The sequence below is a fragment of the Heptranchias perlo genome, chromosome 4, assembly GCF_035084215.1.
Source record: "Heptranchias perlo isolate sHepPer1 chromosome 4, sHepPer1.hap1, whole genome shotgun sequence".
Classification (NCBI taxonomy): Eukaryota; Metazoa; Chordata; class Chondrichthyes; order Hexanchiformes; family Hexanchidae; genus Heptranchias; species Heptranchias perlo.
In genome coordinates, this window is record NC_090328.1 from 98,826,606 (window position 1) to 98,847,515 (window position 20,910).

Genomic DNA, 20,910 nt, shown 5'->3' on the forward strand with positions numbered 1-20,910 from the left:
TTAATGGTTGGTTGTTTAATAAAATTTTTTAAATTCAGAGAAACAAATACATATGTACGTCTTGAGAAGTCATTGTACAGTTCCGTTACATGGAACTTGTGGAGGGATGGGAGTCAAAAGCTTACGGTGGGGTAGGGTCAAGGTAGTATAATGACGTCCCTTGGTTGACCAGTTCAGGGAAATATTGAGTGTTTTACTGGCATAAAGAGGGGTCTTGCGAGGTTGGGTTGTTGCCCTATGTGGACTTTTAATATGGATTTCTTTTAATTGTGAGTGCTTGATTTTGTTTTACAGTCAAGGAAAAAAAAATAAACTCCACAATGCAAATTTCCCCATCACCAAAAAAGCGCACAGCAGAGACTCTGGGGGTGGGGGGGGTTGGCAGTCCATCTGTCCCCATTCCTCTGAGACTACCACTAGATGCAACTGAGGGTGCATAGAAACAACACAGGATAAACTGCCCAACAAATATTTTCTTTAGGAAGCACATCCCCCCTGCACGCACATGATTACAATGGGCCAAATCTGGTCAGGATTCACAACAGTTATGGAGCAACTCTGGCCTTCCATACAGTCGTGCAGTAAAGTTCAAGTACCAAGAGATGCCAACCAGACAGTCCGAGATTTTAAACATACGAGGGGAGTTAAATTCGTATGGTTAAAGGAACTTTATCTCGACAATGCTCACCCATCTTCCTCACTCTTGAGATGCTCACTGATGATTTTAAGTAACTTTTGTTTCGCTTCCAGAGCCTGAGAAAATCCAGAGGACCACACCGACACTTTCACGTTCACAGGAGCAGAGATCAGTCCTATAAATCAAATAATATTAAACCCAGCTATGCAATGAGAAAGAAAGAAATTTCAACTGCACCTAATGATTGTGCCTAATAATTATTAACTTGCCCGATCGCACTGCTCAAAATACCACCGTCACCAAGTTGCATTCCTGTGACTCAGTCTCACACAGAATTGTTGCAAATTTCCACTGCATCTGTTTTTTTTTCCCCCCTGCACTAACTCGCCGGGTCGGACACTGCTCAGTCTTCCCACACATCCCAAAGCAAAGGCCCCAGCTGGCTTTACCCTTGCTCCCACTCAGTATTCCAGTGTTCCTCGCTTACCAATCTGCTCACCGCCTCGCTCAATGCCACTCCATCAAGCTACAAGTGAAATGAAACATGTGTATTCGATTACAACGTAAACACCCACTTACGCCGATGATGCAGAGTGTCTGAAGATCAAATTAATTTTTGTTATCTCCATTATTTTTGTATGTTTTCTGTCACTAGAATTCTGGAAATGACACCTGAACTCCCTTGCTGTGAATATCATTCACCAGCCATCTGCAGAATGTTTCAAGCTGTTGTAACACTTTATTAAGCTGACCAAGAGCACAGGATAAGCAGCAGCATCCTGGTATGGTCTCTCTCTACCATTATCTCTGCTTGTAGCTGATTTTGAGTCTGGACCATTTTCTGATAAGCTGGCAGGTAATGTTTGAAAGTGCAAACTAAAGGCTGGTCATCTCTCAATGAGTTGACGATTTACTCTGAATTCTCTGGCAAACTATCATGTCACTGTAGGCCCCAACATTAGTTCCCTTACACCAAAGATTAATCCACATAGAAAAGGAAGGAAAGGGAAAGAAAGGTAGGACTTTAGGAATCTGTTGAGTAAAGTCAATCTACTCTGACATCTCATTCAACACTGTGCAGAGTAGGTAACCTAAAAGTAGGGGAACATTAGGGAGATGTTGGCCACAATATAATTAGGCTCAATGTAAGGAAAAACAAAAGACAGGCATAACAGAAAAAAAGCACATTACAGTTAGTTAAAAAGGACCATGCCCAGATTCAATGGAAAGAAAAACTGGCAAGCACAACTGTAGATCAACAATTTAAACAGATGATTGAAAGGGCACAGATCAAATATATTCCAGTTGGAATGAAGGGAGTATATCAAAGGCTGGGGTTCCATGGATGAATATGGAGATTAGAAGCAATTTAAAACTAAAAAATACTTAAAGAAAATAATTTGCTTTTATATAAAAAAGGACTTGTAGTTATATAGCACCTTTCACATCCTCAAGACAACCCAAAGCACTTTACAGCCAATTAAGTACTTTTGAAATGTAGGCACTGTTATAATGTAGGAAACACAGCAGCCAATTCACACACAGCGAGGTCTCACAAACAGCAAATGAATTAATGACCAGATAATCTGTTTATGATGATGGGTGAGGGAGAATGTTGGCCAGGAGAACAGGACAACCCTCTGCTCGCCTTAGAATGGTTCAAAAACAAAAGGCTTTCACTAGGCACATTAGTGGTAAGAGAACAGGCAAGATAAAGCAGTGAAAAAACAGAGGCAAGCTTATAATGGAGAATGAGGGAATAGCAGAGATACTAATTAAGTAGTTTGCCTCAGCTTTCAGAGGGAGTGATATTGGGATTGTAGAACCACCAGAGGTGGGTGTGGAAATGTTAGTGAAGGTTATCGTTCAAAGAGAAATGGGACTAAAGAAATTACTCAAACTGAAGATGGACAAATAACCAGGGCATGGTTTACATCAAGGACCACGAGAGAAACTAGAAGAAAAAATAGGGAAGGCTCGGACTATAATTTTCCAGAAATCTGTGGAAAGGATTATTGTACGTGCCAGGGGACTGGAGAGGAACTAATTCAAAAAGAGACTGGGATCAGCCAGGAAATCAACTGATAAATGACCACGGTGGGATATTCTGTTTCGGCAGAATCAAATGACATCTGTGGACGAGCAGGACTTCCTCTTGCCCATTTGCACCAACATTAACCCTAGCAGATTTTCTGGCGTCAGCCTCATTAGAATAATTATGTTGGCGTCCAATGAGTTTGTTGGGGTACTTCCTCTGGCCCAGGGCGGGAGGATGGGTGGTAGTAATTGTTAGAGGCAGCTGAAGAGGTCAATTTAATTTTTCTAAATTACATTTTGTAGTGGTGTGGAGGTGTATTCAATCACACTTGCATTTCCACCCACCAAAGCAATGTCCTATCCTTGTGCCTTGTGCTGCTATTGCAGTAAAGCTAGGAAATAAATTACATAGAATTTACAGCAGGGAAACAGGCCATTCACTCCAACTGGTCCATGCCGGTGTTTATGGTCCACACGAGCCTCATCTCACCCTATCAGCATATTCTTCTATTCCTTTCTCCCTCATGTAGCTTCCCCTTAAAAACATCTATACTATTCGCCTCAACTAATCCATGTGGTAGCAAGTGCCACATCCTAACCACTCTCTGGGTAAAGAAGTTTCTCCTGAATTCCTTATTGGATCTATTGGTGACTATCTTATATTTATGGCCCCTAGTTTTGGACTCCCCACAAGTGGAAACATCTTCTCCATGTCTACCCTATCAAACCCTTTCAAAATGTTAAAGACCTCTATTATTAGGTCACCCCTTAGCCTTCTCTTTTCTCGAGAAAAGAGCCCCAGCCTGTTCAGCCTTTCCTGGTAGTTACAACCTCTCAGTTCTGTTACAGAACTGCGCACAGCACTTTAAATGTACCTTACAATGTCATGACAACATCAGAATAAGCCTGTCCATACTTGGATGGGAAATACCAGAACTGGTGGCGACCAAAGGATAAATATTCCAGATTCCGAAATCAGGTACGATGCAGGGGTTGGGGGGCGGGGGGAGGAAAACAGTCTTCTAGATGAATTACTGAACACATAGCAAAACATGAACTGATCAAGGCTAATCAGCATGGATTTCATAATTCTTTGAAGAGAAAAAGAGGGTAAATTAGAAAAAAATGCATTGGACGTGGTTTATATTCATGCAATAAAGTGCAACACAAGAGATTTGTGGCAAAGATAATGGAACGTGGAATTAAGGGGAATGGAGCCACACAGAGAGAGCGAGATAATGGTCGTAGGGCAGAAAGCGGAAGCCTTTTAAAGTGAGGGGGGTGTGGTGAGTGGAGTTCCACAAGAGTCGGTGTTGAATCTGTTCTTTTATTTTTTTTAATTACATACAAAAAGATCTGGACATAGCAATTGAGGAAACAATATCAAAATTTGACAATGAAGCCACATTGGTGGCAAATTTGGACAGAGATTATGAAAGGTTGAAGAGGACATAGATAGGCTAGCAGGATAGGCAGAAAAGTGGCAGATGCAGTTCAATGTGAAAAAATGTGAAGTAATACAATTCGGACATAAGAATAGGAGCAGTAAATAAACCTTAAATAGTAAGATTATAAATGGAGCAGAGGGATCTTGGTGTGCAGGTACACAGGGCATTAAAAGGTAGCAGTGCAGGTAGGTCAAGGCAAATGGAATCCTTGGTTTTGTATCTAGCAGCATAGAAAATAAGCTCAGAGGTAATGTTGAACTTATACAAGACCTTAGTTATACTGCAGTTGGGAATATGGTGTACAGTTTGGGGCCCCCATTATAGGAAGGATATAAAAGCAATGGGAAAGGTACAGCATAGATTTACCAGCATATTACCAGGGATGAGGCCTTATAGGTATGAAGAAGGACTTAAGAGTTTAAGGCTTTTTTCACTAGAGCTCAGAGGTTTAAGATTATGAAAGGTTATGGATAGTAAGAGATTGCTCCACTGTTCAGAAAGACAGTAATGAGAGGTCACAATTTTAAGATGCCAGTTGTAGCATTCTTGTCTGAGTCAGAAAGGTCGTGGGTTCACGCCCTACTCTGGAACATGAGCACATAATCCAGGCTGACACCAGTGCAGTGCTGAGGGAGTGATGTACAGTCGGAGGTGCCGTCTTTCAGTTGAGACATTAAACTGTCGGAGGTTCTGTCTGACCTCAGGTGAATGTAAAAGATCCCAGGGCACTATTGGAAGAAGAGTAGGGGAGTTTTCCCAGAATCCTGGCCAACATTTATCCTTCAACCAGCATCACTAAAACAGGTTATCTTGTCATTTATCTCATTGCTGTTTGTGGGGCCTTGTTGTGCGTTTCCCTATATTACTACAGTGACGACACTTCAGAAGTACATAATTGGCTGTAAAGTGCTTTGGGACGCCCTGAGGTTGTGACAGAAGCTGTATAAATGCAAGTTCTTTCGTTCATTACACCCAAAAAAAAGGGGAGATTAGAGGGTGGTTAGAATGTGTAATTCTTTGCCAAGAAACCTTTGTTGAAGCAGAATACATAAATTCTTTTAAAGGGAAACTAGATAGTAGATTTAAAAGCAGGAATATTAAAGGGTGTGGGGAATGTACCGGAGAATGGGATTAGACGAGGTGGGAAATTACTGGGCATGAAGAATGAGCAGGAGAGTGAGATTAGATATTAAAGGACTTGAGTAGTGAGGAGGAGAATGCGATCAGACTAGGTGGTTCCCCTTTTTAAAAAAAACTTCAGTGCAGAATTCATGGGCCAAGTGGCCTGTTTCTGTGTCGGAACATTCTTCGATTCTATGATTTCATAGTTGCTACCTTTTCCCGTTCAGCTGAATTGAAGCCTTACCATGCCAGTGCTGTGTTGAAAGCTGAGTAATCTGTTTGGAGAGTGCTGCAGATTCCTCTGCATCAACATTAAGAAAAATTGCCAGCACCAGTTCCGTAGCCAAACGTTTGAACAGAGAATAAATAGCAACAGGTTCACTGCTGGTGGAATAAGAGTTTAAAAAGCGATCAAAACTCAACAATAGAATGAGCAGTGCATTTAAAACATCTTGAGGTAAAATATCTGCGGGGGTTCTCTGATCTCCTGCCTTAACTTTGGCAAAAATCTGTTTCTCGGGGTATCCGCCAATCTTCTGCCAGGAGATTGGGAGAAGCCCTGTGAAAATTCCACCTTTTTTTATGATTAAGAATATCAGGTGATGCACATATAGGAAGTAATTTTACAAATACAGTCCACTGCTGATAATTCAAAGTCATCTTCTATGCTAAAAAAAATTGGAGTCATTCAATGATTTGAATTTAGCAATGTAAATAATGTAACAAGTTGGGCATTTAATGCTGAATAAATAGTATCATATAATTTGATTTAAGTGACTTTGAATTGAGAAGTAGATTGTATCCCCTCCTGACTTACATTTTTTAAAATGTGTTTTCAGGATGTGGTCAACACTGGAAAGGTCATATTGATTGCCCATCTCTAGTTGCCCTGTGAAGGTGGTGGTGGGCCGACTTGAACCACTGCAGTCCTTGTGGTGATGTTGCTCCCATAATGGAGTTAGGTCAGGAATTACAGGATATCGATCAAGTGACGATGAAGGAATGGCGATATATGTCCAACAACAACAACTTGCTTTAACGTAGACAAACATCCAGAGGCACTAAAATGACCATGTAAGTCACTGGATTGTCATAAAACCCAACTGGTTCATTCATCTCCTTCAAGGAAGGGAACCTGCCACCCCTACCTGGATTCTGGCATACATGCAACTCCTGTCCCACATTATGTAGTTGATTCTTAATGCCCTCAGGCTAACTAGGGATGGGTAATAAATACTGGCCTTGCCAATGTTGCACACATCCCAAGAACAAGATTATTAAACAACTCACTCAAGCACACTGAATAAATAAAATGTAGTAGTTGAGAATGATTTCTGCTCTGTAAACTTGGCAGCTCTGTTATTTTTAGCTACAAGACATAATCTTCTTGTTTGGTTTTCTGACTTCATTATTATACCAAGATAATATCTGGCAAGTTATTATTTTATCAGTTTGATTATAATCTCAGGTTACAACGCAGCCATTACAGCAGTTGTCAATTAGTTCTGGATAATGAATAAATTATGTGAGGGCAAATAGAAATTGAAACAAACGTTTTGTGGGGGATTTTTATATTTACTTCTAATAAGTAATTACAAGGCAAATACAACGGTGCCAAAAAGGTGAAAGTGTTTTTAAGCTAACAGTTATTCGGAACCAAAAGCTACAGCAAAACCAGTAATTACAGCATTTTCAACATCTGCAAAGGCATCAAGAAAACCAAAACCACTGTTAATGTTCCCTGTTAAAAACTACATTCCCCTGTCACCAACTCTATCCTCCTCCCCAGCTACTCACTCAGACTGAACCAGATTGGAGGTAACCTCAGCCTTGCGTTTGACTCAGACTTCAGCTTCAAACCTCATATACTAACCATCGCCAAGACAGCTTACTTTGTAACTGACCACTTACCTCCTCACTCCCACTGCCATTGAAACCTATCGCTATGCCTTTACCACTGCTCAACTTTTTTTTTTATTCGTTCACGGGATGTGGGCGTCGCTGGCAAGGCCAGCATTTATTGCCCATCCCTAATTGCCCTCGAGAAGGTGGTGGTGAGCCGCCTTCTTGAACCGCTGCAGTCCGTGTGGTGACGGTTCTCCCACAGTGCTGTTAGGAAGGGAGTTCCAGGATTTTGACCCAGCGATGATGAAGGAACGGCGATATATTTCCAAGTCGGGATGGTGTGTGACTTGGAGGGGAACGTGCAGGTGGTGTTGTTCCCATGTGCCTGCTGCTCTTGTCCTTCTAGGTGGTAGAGGTCGCGGGTTTGGGAGGTGCTGTCGAAGAAGCCTTGGCGAGTTGCTGCAGTGCATCCTGTGGATGGTACACACTGCAGCCACAGTGCACCGGTGGTGAAGGGAGTGAATGTTTAGGGTGATGGATGGGGTGCCAATCAAGCGGGCTGCTTTATCTTGGATGGTGTCGAGCTTCTTGAGTGTTGTTGGAGCTGCACTCATCCGGGCAAGTGGAGAGTATTCCATCACACTCCTGACTTGTGCCTTGTAGATGGTGGAAAGGCTTTGGGGAGTCAGGAGGTGAGTCACTCGCCGCAGAACACCCAGCCTCTGACCTGCTCTCGTAGCCACAGTATTTATATGGCTGGTCCAGTTAAGTTTCTGGTCAATGGTGACCCCCAGGATGTTGATGGTGGGGGATTCGGCGATGGTAATGCCGTTGAATGTCAAGGGGAGGTGGTTAGACTCTCTCTTGTTGGAGATGGTCATTGCCTGGCACTTATCTGGCGCGAATGTTACTTGCCACTTGTGAGCCCAAGCCTGGATGTTGTCCAGGTCTTGCTGCATGCGGGCTCGGACTGCTTCATTATCTGAGGGGTTGCGAATGGAACTGAACACTGTACAGTCATCAGCGAACATCCCCATTTCTGACCTTATGATGGAGGGAAGGTCATTGATGAAGCAGCTGAAGATAGTTGGGCCGAGGACACTGCCCTGAGGAACTCCTGCAGCAATGTCCTGGGGCTGAGATGATTGGCCTCCAACAACCACTACCATCTTCCTTTGTGCTAGGTATGACTCCAGCCACTGGAGAGTTTTCCCCCCGATTCCCATGGACTTCAATTTTACTAGGGCTCCTTGGTGCCACACTCGGTCAAATGCTGCCTTGATGTCAAGGGCAGTCACTCTCACCTCACCTCTGGAATTCAGCTCTTTTGTCCATGTTTGGACCAAGGCTGTAATGAGGTCTGGAGCCGAGTGGTCCTGGCGGAACCCAAACTGAGCATCGGTGAGCAGGTTATTGGTGAGTAAGTGCCACTTGAAAGCACTGTCGACGACACCTTCCATCATTTTGCTGATGATTGAGAGTAGACTGATGGGGCGGTAATTGGCCGGATTGGATTTGTCCTGCTTTTTGTGGACAGGACATACCTGGGCAATTTTCCACATTGTCGGGTAGATGCCAGTGTTGTAGCTGGACTGGAACAGCTTGGCTAGAGGCGCAGCTCGTTCTGGAGCACAAGTCTTCAGCACTACAGCTGGGATGTTGTCGGGGCCCATAGCCTTTGCTGTATCCAGTGCACTCAGCCGTTTCTTGATATCACGTGGAGTGAATCGAATTGGCCGAAGACTGGCTTCCGTGATGGTGGGGATATCGGGAGGAGGCTGAGATGGATCATCCACTCGGCACTTCTGGCTGAAGATGGTTGCAAACGCTTCAGCCTTGTCTTTTGCACTCACGTGCTGGACTCCGCCATCATTGAGAATGGGGATGTTTGCAGAGCCTCCTCCTCCCGTTAGTTGTTTAATTGTCCACCACCATTCACGACTGGATGTGGCAGGACTGCAGAGCTTTGATCTGATCCGTTGGTTGTGGAATCGCTTAGCTCTGTCTATAGCATGTTGCTTCCGCTGTTTAGCATGCATGTAGTCCTGAGTTGTAGCTTCACCAGGTTGGTACCTCATTTTTAGGTACGCCTGATGCTGCTCCTGGCATGCTCTTCTACACTCCTCATTGAACCAGGGTTGATCCCCTGGCTTGTTGGTAATGGTAGAGTGAGGAATATGCCAGGCCATGAGGTTACAGATTGTGCTGGAATACAATTCTGCTGCTGCTGATGGCCCACAGCGCCTCATGGATGCCCAATTTTGAGCTGCTAGATCCGTTCTGAATCTATCCCATTTAGCACGGTGGTAGTGCCACACAACACGTTGGATGGTGTCCTCAGTGCGAAGACGGGACTTCATCTCCACGAGGACTGTGCGGTGGTCACTCCTACCAATACTGTCATGGACAGATGCATTTGCGACAGGGAGATTGGTGAGGACAAGGTCAAGTAAGTTTTTCCCTCGTGTTGGTTCGCTCACCACCTGCCGCAGGCCCAGTTTCGCAGTTATGTCCTTCAGGACTCGGCCAGCTCGGTCAGTAGTGGTGCTACCGAGCTACTCTTGGTGATGGACATTGAAGTCCCCCACCCAGAGTACATTTTGTGCCCTTGCTACCCTCAGTGCTTCCTCCAAGTGGTGCTCAACATGGAGGAGGACTGATTCATCAGCTGAGGGAGGACGGTAGGTGGTAATCAGCAGGAGGTTTCCTTGCCCATGTTTGCCCTGATGCCAATTCAAAGCCCCTCCTTATCGACCTCCAGACATTCATCCTGAATAAGCTCTAAATCGCCCAAAACACTGCCGCCCGCATCCTGCTCTATTCACCCATCACCCCATCTTCAATGGCCTATACTAGGTCCCTGTCCCCAAACAAAGTTAAAATCCTCATCCCCATCTAAAAGACTCTCCATGGCCTTACCCTGGCCTACCTCTACAACCCTCTCTAGCCTCTGACTCGCCTGCTACAAACCCCCTGCCCTCCTCTCCACAGCGTGCGACATGGCCTTCAGCCATCGTGCGTTTACTTGTGGAACTCCCTTCCCAAACACTTCTGTCTTTCTACTTCCCTCCCCCTTTTCAAAACCATTCTTTGACCAAGCTTTTGGCCATCTATTCTAACTTTCATCTATTCAATTCCATCCTCTTTAAAAGCACCTTATGATGTTTTCCTTCATTAAAGATGCTATTTAAGTACAAGTTGTTTTAGGTGGCAGCTTTGCAAAATTGGAAAGGAGATGCATGTGAAACCCAGTTTTACTTCTACTGAGAGATGGATGTGGCAACACTATCAATTTTGAGGCTCTTGCATCCAACACATCTGAATAGAAAAAGAAGAGCAAGCTTAATCAAGTAACAGCTTGGCTCAGTTGGTAGAACTCTTATTGCAACTTGACAAGATAATCTAGGTTTTTACTTCAGTGCAGTACTGAAGGAATGCTGCATTGCTGGAGGTGCTGTCTTAAAGATAAGATGTTAAATAGAGGCCCTTTCTACTGATTCAGGTTACGTAAAAGATCCCATGGAGCTACTGAAAGACAAGCAGGCACTCCTGCTGGTGTCCTGGCTTCCATTCCACCCTCAAGCAGAAACAGATTAGCTGGTCATTTGTCTTACATTGAGTTACATCGAGACTACAGCACGGAAACAGGCCATTGAATGGCCTGTTTCCGTGCTGTAGTCTTGATGTAGCTCAACTGGTCTACGCTGGCATTTATGCTCTACACGAGCCTCCTCCCTCCCTATGTCATCTAACCCTAGCAGAATACCCTTCTATTCCTTTCTCCCCCATGTGCTTATCTAGCTTCCCCTTAAATGTATCTATGCTATTTGCCTCAACTACTCCTTGCAGTCGCGAGTTCCACATTCTTACCACTCTTTGGGTAAAGAAGTTTCTCCTGAATTCCTTATTGGATTTATTAGCGACTATTTTATATTTATGACCTCTAGATTTAGACTCACCCACAAGTGGAAACATTTTCTCTACATCTATCCTATCAAATCATTTCATTATCTTAAAGACCTCATTCAGGTCACCCCTCAGCCTTCTCTTTTCTAGAGAAAAGAGCCCCAGCCTGTTCAGCCTTTCCTGATAAAGTACATCCTCTCAGTTCTGGCATCATCCTTGTGAATCTTTTTTGCATCTTCTCTAATGCCTCTATATCCTTTCTATAGTATGGATAACAGAACTGTGCACAGTATTCCAAGTGCTATCTAACCAAAGTTCTACACAAGTTTAACATAACTTCTCTGCTTTTCAATTCTATCCCTCTAGAAATGAACCCCAATGCTTGATTTGCCTTTTTTTTTTAAAATGACATTATTAACCTGCATTGCTACTTTGTGATTTGTGTATATGTACCCCTAGATCCCTTTACTCCTCTATCCCGTTTAGATTCTTAATATTCAAGCAGTATGTGGCCTACTTATTCTTCTTACCAAAATGTACCACCTCACATTTATCTATATTGAAATTAATTTGCCAATTACACGCCCATTCTGCAAGTTTATTAATGTCCTCTTGCATTCCTTTGTATTAACTACACCCCCCAATTTGGTGTCATCCGCTAATTTTGAAATTGTACTTCCAATTCCCAAATCCAAATCGTTAATGTAAATTGTGAACAATAGTGGTCCCAGCATTGATCCATGTGGAATGCCACTTCCCACCTTTTGCCAGTCTGAGTAACTGCCCTTAGCCCCTGCTCGGTTTTCTGTTTTGTAGTCAACTTGCTATCCATTCTGCTACATGTCACCTGACTCCACATGCGCTGAACTTATTTGTTGCTGTATTTGCCTACATAACAATAGCAACGGCACATCAGAGGGAGATGGTCCCCAGCCCCTATGAGTCCCAAGTTACTGAAATTATCCAATAGATACATAGTGCTGGACAAATATGATGTGGCTCGTGCCAGCCAATTGGAGGAGGGTGGTCATGAGCAATATCATTGCACCGTGGAGCAAACTTGAACTTGGGGGGAGTGAGGTGAAAGGCAAGTAGACTCCAAGAATAGGAGTGTGGTAGTAGTGGGAGATTCCATAGGCAAGGGTATGAACAGCCCTTTTTTTTCCAGTTGTAACCAGGAGTCCTGAATGGTACATTACCTCCCCAGTGACAGGATGAAGGACATCACAGAATGGGCAGAAAAACTTCTGGAACAGGAAGCAAAGTGGCCAAAAGTCGTGGTCAAAGTCAAAAGTTTGCAGTCTTGCAGTGGGACTTGAGTTAGGCACTAGTTTGAAAAACAAGATCTCGTGGGCAGCATTCTCAGGATTCCATCCATCCCACACAATGGTCAGGTTAAGGAGAGGAAGATTAGGAAGTCAACACGTGGCTGCAGGAGAGAAGGGTTCACATTCTTGGGACATAGGAGTATGCTCTGCTGCATTGTTGGAGGTGCTGTCCTTTGGATGAGACGTTAAATCGAGGCCCCATCTGGCCTCTGAGGTGGACATAAAAGATCCTATGGTACTATTCGAAAAAGAGCAGGGGAGCTCTCCTGTGTCCTGGCCAATATTTATCCCTCAACTAACATCACTAAACCACAAATTATCTTTTCATTTATCTCATTATTATTTGTGGGATCTTGCTGTGCACATTGGCTGCTGCGTTTCATTACATTATAACGACTACACTTCAAAAGTACTTCACTGACTGTGAAGTGCTTTGGGATGTCGGGAGTGCATGAAAGGCACTATATAAATACCAGTACTTATTTTCTTTTGGTAAACATTTGGAAATGCATCCAGCATGGATTTGTTAAAGACAAATTATATTTCACAAATTTAATAGAAATTTTTTGGAAGAAGTGACTAACTCGATAGATAAGGGAATGCAGTAGATGTAATGTATATTGATTTTCAGAATTTGTGCAATAGGAGTCTCACAAGCTGCTTATTGGAAGCTTGGTTAGAAAGTTGGTTGACGGACATGAAACAAAAAGTATGGGTAAGTAGGTGTTGCTCTGCTTGGAGAAGGGTTGGAAGTTATGTACCCCAAGAATCAATGCTGAATTCACTTTTATTCTCAGTGTATATAGATAATTTGGACTTGATACGAGAAACACAAATCTCAAAATTTGCTAAGGACACAAAAACAGGAGGTTTGGCAAACATCAAAGAGGATTGTAAAAGACTTCAGGAAGACAGGCAGGCTAGCAGAATGGGCAGAGGACCCTTTCCATAAAATGGGCTGCCCTGAGTGGAGAAGGCCTCTGGTCTGGTCCACTCAGGTTTTCTGGACATGGATGCAGCCTAGTCAGCGACCGCCACTGAAAGGGTGGGTAAAAATATTTTTTTTCTTTAAATGTGGAGCCAGGAGGAGCAGGACTTACCTGAGGGCCACCAACTGTTAGGCAGGTGGGCCAAAATTGAAGTCTTTCCTCAGGCGAGCTGTCAATGGAGGCATGGCCTGAGGAACTATTTCAAGCAATTCTCAGTGCATGTCCTAAGACGGAGGCCCGTCTCCGCTGCCCGAAAACAGGCTCACACAAAAATCTATCCCATGAAGTAAAAGAGTAAAGCAGTACAAAACATTGGTTATACAACGGTTAGAGCACTGCATGTTGTTTTGGACGCCCCATTATAGAAAAGGACATTAAAGCCATAGAAAGCTTACAATGTAAATTCATCAGGATGATACCAGGTATGTGAAACAATAGTTATGAGGAGAGACTGGAGGTGCAGCAGAGAAGGTTAAGAGGAGATTTAATAGAGGTTTTTAAAATTGTGAAGATATTTTTGATAGTGAATAGGGAAAGACTAATCCCTCCGGTTGGGGAGTCAGTGATGAGAGGTCATCAAATTAAACTAGTTACTAAGAGAGTGAGGAGAAGGGTTAGGAGAATTTTTCTTATGCAGTGGATTGTTGGCCTATTGAATATTTTAGGAGTGGCTGAGACAGAAACCACTGCATTTTTAAGAGGAAAATTGAATACATATTTCAAGGAAAGGGATATACAGGGCTATGGGGAGAGAGCAGGGCAACGGTATTAGTTTTGGATTACAAAAAATCAACCGAGATCTGATGGAGTTGAGGTACAGATCAGCTATGATATAACTGAATGATGGAACGTGCTCAAGGGACTCGGTGGCCTACTCCTGTTCCTACAATGGGCCATTTGGCCTCCTTCTGCACCGTATATCATTATGGTTTTACAGATAAGTAGCATTCAAGGACAAGTTCAATTTGAACAGACTGGTCCATGGGACAGTACAAATAAATCAGAGGAACGGGGTAAAACCCACCCACTGTACCCAGATAGCTAAGTGCAGCTGTAGTACTGAGCCACACAGGCCAGGAAGGTGCCAGTTTCCATCCTTGCTCTGTGCTGAGTTAGCTATTCTCAGTTATAATGCATGCATGTGAAATGAATCGGTATCATAGAATCTTACAGCACAGAAGGCCGTCATTCGGCCCATCGTACATGTGCCGGCTCTTTGAACGAGTTATTCCCCCACTCTTTTCCCATAGCATGAAAATTTTTCTTTTTCAAGTATATATCCAATTCCCTTTTGAAAGTTACTATTGGCTCTGCTTCCACCACCCCTTTCAGTAATACACCACTGCCAGATTAATCAGCAATTTATGACTATGGGGTAAGAGAGAATTACTCTGATCACTGCGAGCAACATGATAAATGAGTTCAAAATGCCAGTGTTTGTGATTTCGCTCCATTTTACAGTGGGAGCAATTCTCTCCGCGTGTGTGTTATAGAAAGGGGATGAGGTCCACTACTCTTAGCAAGGTTTCCTCTGATTTGTTAAAGGCAAGTCATACTTGACCAATTGAATGGAGTATTTTGAAGTGACTATTTAACAACTTGCATTTAGAAAGTGCCTTTAATGTAATAAAACATCCCAAAGTGCTTCACAGGTGCATTATCAGACAAAAATTTACACACAGCCAAAGAAGGAAACATTAGTACAGGTGACTAAATGCTTGGTCAAAGAAGTAGGTTTTAAGCAGTGTCTTAAAAAGGAGGAGAGGTTTAGAGAGGGAATTCCAGAGCTTAGGGCCTAGACTTCTGAAGGCACGGCTGCCAATGGTGGGGCGAAGGAAGTTGGGGATGCACAAGAGCCAGAATTGAAGGAACTCGAGTTTTCGGAGGGCTGTAGGGCTGGAGGAGGCTACAGAGATAGGGAGGGGCGAGGCCATGGAAGGATGATTAAGGAAATGCAGTAGATGCAGTGTCTATGGATTTTTAGAAGGCATCAGTTAAGAGGCTTTTTAGAAAAAATTCTGTATAGTTATGAGAGGAAATGTAGCAGCATGGATAGAAAATTGGTTGACGGACAGGAAACAGAGTTAACGTAAATGGGTACTGCTCAGGTGATTAAGATGCTGGGGAATAGGTACCTAGAAACCATGCGATGTAACGTTGTGAAAAGACTTTGCCACTTTCAAGGAAAGACAGGAAAAAAAGGGTTTGGATAAAGAAAATCAGAGCAGAATTATCAAGGTGTTGTTTTGGAACATGAAATACCAGCCAGAACAAACCTTTCCCAACCTTTGATTATGAAGTGACAAAAATGATCTGGACATCACGAAAGACCAATGAAGAAGTCAGGAAAGTCTGCATCATCTTTTAATACCCAAAGACATTTTAGTTAACCCAGAGATACCAACTTCTGTTCTTACCTCAGTGAGAGATCCTTCAGATTCCTCGCACACACCCTGAATAGTAAAATATGTAATTTAGAAAAATATATATTTTAAAAGAAAATTCAAAGCTAAAAGCATTTCACCAACTAATAAGATACCACTATTCGCTTTAATAAATCTTGCAACATAAAAGTGTCCAAGATAAAACAAAATTTAGGAGAACTCTTCCAAGGATTTCAAGGCTTAGACCGAAACTCAGTCTTTTACTGATTGGTTTGTCAATGTAAATGACTGCAAGGATGGTTTTGCTTGGTGCTTTTTATCGAGTTCTAAAATTGCCTCGATTTTTTCACTAAACTTGCTATTGGCAAAGAATATCTTTGTCTGTAGTTACTCAGAAGGACCAGAAATCTGCAGTCACTGAAGAGGATAGCATATAGCTACAGTACATGCTCCCAAGCCTTGCCTACAAGATTCCAACATGCCCAACAGGGGATATGCAGTGAGCTGCCCCATGCAACAAGCATATTACCTACTGGGTTTCATCACATACTAATTTTGTTTGGAATGTATCCTATAAGAAATAACACTTTCCGCACGGATACAGAAGAACTAGCTTTGGGGAGCTGACTCCAAATTTGGCTACAAATGGAAAATTCAGTCAGGGCTGCAACCTGTACAAAATACTAGTGGACTTTAGAACCCTTGTAAATTTAGACTACTCTAGTTATCAAAGGAGAATTATGGATCTCTTCTTGCCTGAAACTCCAAGGCGTGTTTCACAAGGATTTAGTCACTGGATAGGATAACTCGGCGAGTCGCACCCATTTCAAAGAAAACAAAGCTAAAAGTCAATAACTTTGACTTTAAACCTGGTGTCAGCCTTGGCTCCTTGGTAGCACACTTGCCCGAGTCAGAAAGTCATGGGTTCAAGTCCCACTCCAAAGACTTGAGCACTTAATCCAGGCTGACAGTCCAGTGCAGTACTGAGGGAGTGCTGCACTGTCGGAGATGCCATCTTTCAGACGAGAAATTAAACCTCTCGGGCAGACGTAAAAAGATTCCACGGTACTATTCGAATAGGGGTGTGCTCCCGGTGTCCTGTCCAACGTTTATCCCTCAACCAACGCCTAAAACAGATTATCTGGTCGTTTATTTAATTGTTTTTTGTGGGACCTTGCTGTGCACATATTGGCTGCCACGTTTCCTACATTACAACATTGACTACACTTCAAAAACAGTGACTACACTTTTTTTTTTAAAAGTACTTTTGTTGGCTGTATAGGGCTTTGGGACATTTCATGAAAGGTCGTGAAAGGCACTTTATAAATACAAGTTCTTTCTTTTGGTTCACTGGCACTAAATTAGTTAGACAGCTTTTAAAAGGAGTCCACTTCTGTGGTCTATGCAGTGATGGTTGTATATTGCAGTACTAAGAATTCAGCTTATCGCAAGTGAAAATTTCTGACAAGTATTTTTTGTAGAGTGTAAGTGCTTATCCTGTTGCCTAATTCTTTGGGCACCGCTACATTTTTCAACTAGTCTAGTCACCATCCTTTCATTCAAATATAAAACCAAACAACAGGTTGCATGAGATATAAAGTACTTTTTTTTCCTGAGACTCCATTCTCAGCACAGACTCTCGCTGGACAAGATCATGAGTTGGAACATGCAGGGACCAGTATGTCCAATTCACCATGTGATTAGCAGTGCTCCCGATTTTCCAGTCATTAAAACTGACGATCGTGCTTCTATCCAATGAGTCTCCATGCCCAGATAGGAGTCTTGGAAATGTACCCCATAGTTCAGAGTTTTTATAAATTTGAGGAGAAAGTAGTTAAGTAATTTATTTAGTTTAGTCATAATACAATAATTTTCCATATTTGTTTAAAACCCATAGGGGTGCAATCCCAGCAGTTACGTCAGGATTGCACCTACTGTTGGATTTCACTGGTGATTCCACTAAAGGCTGTAAGTGAGGATTGGGGGGGGGATGCAGGGAGAGCCTCCAAAAATGGGTCTTTGACAGTAGGATGATGCATCTGCGGCAAATGCCCCCCAGAGACCCCTCGGAAACGTGGCCAGCCTCCAGAAGCGGGGGCTGGAGAAAAGGGTTGACACCTTTCAGAACGTGGCAGATCGTGGTCTGATCTTTGGGGGGCCAGGAGCAGACGCAGCCTGGACCCCCAGGTGGACTCACTGCCAGTTTCGGTGATGTACACCTGGCAAGACCAGGTGCACCTGTACCACTGCTAAGCTAGGTCCCAACTGAGCAGCGATTCCCAGCTTAGGGAAACCGCATCCTCTTAAGTCGATGCCGTCACAAGGTCTTCCAGAAAATGCAACTCAAGGCTGGGATTTGGTTTATTTGGCTCCTGACCAAGTTTGGAGCTGTTCCAGTGAACTTGCAGTAGGAGTTTGCGGGAACTGCTGCTGATTTTCAGGGCCCAAAAATATTTATTTGCAATAAATTTTGTTTCTTCAAGTACAGTAATGCATTAAAAAAGCACCACATCAAACACATGAAAAACTGCAGCAGAGCTCCACCAGTTTTGGAGTGTAGTTCAATTACGTCCTCACAATTAACCTTGCATATTTAACGCAAAGACGCCTACCTGTTAATACAATCTGCATAGGTATCAAGTGCTTTGCCTCTAAACAGCTGCATTAGTGACATCCTCAATAATTGTGCTTCTTCTCCTAAATACCAGTAAAAGAAAACCTTTAGTAAAAACACCCACTGAAAATGCATTTTAAAAGTCTGTCCTTAGAGCTCACAACTTATCAAAATATCATTTACTGAATCAAAAGCGAAATACTGCGGATACTGGAAATCTGAAACAAAAACAGAAAATGCTGCAGAAGCTCAGCAAGTCAGGCAGCATCTGTGGAGGAAGAAACAGAGTTAACGTTTCAGGTCAAAGGCCTTTCGTCAGAACTGGAAGATGTTAAAGAGTCAAAGTTTCTGAGCAAGAACAAGAACAAGTTTTGGGCTCAAAAACTTTAACTCTTAACATCTTCCAGTTCTAATGAAAGGTCTTCGACCTGAAACATTAACCCTGTTTCTCTCTCCACAGATGCTGCCTGACTTGCTGAGCTTCTCCAGCATTTTCTGTTTTTGTTCTCATTTACTGAAGTTATGCATTGATGATACCCATTAACTTAAAGTCTAACGACCAATAAGCAACTTTTTTTTTAAAAAGACAACCCAAAGCACTTCACATCCATAGAATGTAGAATGCACTACCCCAGAGCTAGTGACTAAAGCAGAGACCATACAAACATTCAAGAACAGGTTAAATAGGTGGTTGAAGGAAAAGGGGAATAAAGGGATATGGGAACAGGGTGGGTAGATGGGATTAGGAATACGGTTCATGTGGAGGATAAACACCAACACAGACTAGTTGGACCAAAAAGTCTATTTTCACATTGTATTTTGATTTAATTCAAATAATTATTTTTAAAGTGCAGTTACTGTTACGCAGGCAACACAGCAGCCAATTTACACACAGCAAGGTTCCGCAAACAGCCATGATCTCAATGAAGGGCAGAATAGGCTCGGGGGGCGAAATGGCTTACACCTTTTCCTTTATGTGAGGGCCTGTGTTTCTCCACAGTGAAAGGATGCTGGTCACAGTGAGTTGTGCTGGCTCGTTCGAACAGGGACCCTCACTGCTGAGCAAGTTGGCCCATATAGGTTAGGACTGCAAGGATTGCAAGACCAGTCATGGTCTCTGTTCATAGTATCATAGTATCATAGTATGGTAAGCACAGAAGGTGGCCATTCGGCCCATCACGCCACTGCCAGCTCTTTGAAAGTGCTATCCAATTAGTCCCACTTCCCTGCTCTTTCCCCATAGACCTGTAATTTTTTTCCCTTCAAGTATTTATCCAATTCCCTTTTGGAAGTTACAATTGAATCTGCTTCCACCACCCTTTCAGGGAGTGCATTCCAGATCATTACAACTCACTGTGTAAAAAATGTTTCCTCATGTTGCCTCTGGCTCTTTTGCCGATCACCTTAACTCTGTGTCCTCTGGTTACTGACCCTTCTGCCACTGGAAACAGTTTTTCCTTATTTACTCTATCAAAACCATGCATGATTTTGAACACCTCTATCAAATCTCCCCTTAACCTTCTCTGTCCTAAGGAGAACAACCCCAGCTTCTCCAATCTCTCCACATTACTGAATTCCCTCATCCCTGGTACCATTCTAGTAATCTCTTCTGCACCTCTCCAAGGCTTTGACATCCCAGAATTGAACGCAATACTCCAGCTGAGGTCTAACCAGTGTTTTATAAAGGTTCAGCATAACCTCCTTGCTTTTGTACTCTATGCCTCTATTAATAAATTGTAAACAATTTTACACCACCAAGTTATAGTCCAACGATTTTATTTTTAATCCCACAAGCTTTCGGGGGCTTTCCCCTTCCTCAGGCGGCTGAGGAAGGGGAAAGCCCCCGAAAGCTTGTGGGATTAAAAATAAAATCGTTGGACTATAACTTGGTGGTGTAAAATTGTTTACAATTGTTAACCACAGTCCATCACCGGCATCTCCACATCTATTAATAAAGCCAAGGATCCCATATGCTTTTTTAACAGTCTTCTCAACTTGCCCTGCCACCTTCAAAGATTTGTGCACGTACACCCCAGGTCTCTCTTCCTGTACTCCCTTTAAAATTGTACCATTTAGTTTATATTGCCCCTCAACATTATTCTCCATGGTGTCAGCTGTGGCTCAGTGGGTAGCATTCTCATCTCTCAGTCAGAAGGTTGTGGGTTCAAGTTCCACTCTAGAGACTGGAGCACAAAAATATTGGCTGACACCGTGCTACACTGTCAGAGGTGCCGTCTTTATGATGAGGCATTAAACCGAGGTCCCATCTGCCCTCTCAGGTGGATGTAGAAGATCCCATGGTACCATTTCAAAGAAGAGCAGGGGAGTTCTCCCCGGTGTCCTGGCCAATATTTATCCCTCAACCAACACCTAAAAAACAGATTATCTGGTCATTATCACATTGCTGTTTGTGGGACTTTGCTGTGTGTAAATTGGCTGCCGTGTTTCCTACACAGTGGCTACACTTCAAAAAAAAAAAGTACTTTATTGGCTGTAAACCTCTGAGGCATCCCAAGGTCGTGATATATAAATGCAAGTCTTTCTTTCTTTTCCTACCAAAATGCATCATTTCACACTTTTCAACGTTAAATTTCATCTGC

At 43.0% G+C, this 20,910-nt stretch overlaps 1 protein-coding gene across 11 annotated transcripts in view; it reads right to left on the bottom strand.

Annotated features, from left to right (window-relative positions):
* LOC137321142 (putative cytochrome P450 120) overlaps nt 1-20,910 on the bottom strand; it is a 122,356-nt gene that overhangs the window by 65,576 nt on the left and 35,870 nt on the right. For 10 of the 11 annotated variants that reach the window (XR_010962722.1, XR_010962720.1, XR_010962721.1 and 7 more), the window contains 4 exons: nt 18,309-18,393; nt 15,730-15,765; nt 5,489-5,628; nt 689-812 (listed from right to left, as the gene is read on the bottom strand). Coding sequence is in view for 8 of the 11 variants with exons in the window: in XM_067983381.1 (XP_067839482.1) it covers nt 689-812; nt 5,489-5,628; nt 15,730-15,765; nt 18,309-18,393 (385 nt within the window). In the remaining 3 variants the exon portion in view is untranslated. The remainder of the gene's footprint in view (nt 1-688; nt 813-5,488; nt 5,629-15,729; nt 15,766-18,308; nt 18,394-20,910) is intronic. The other variant, XM_067983380.1, reaches the window with a different exon arrangement.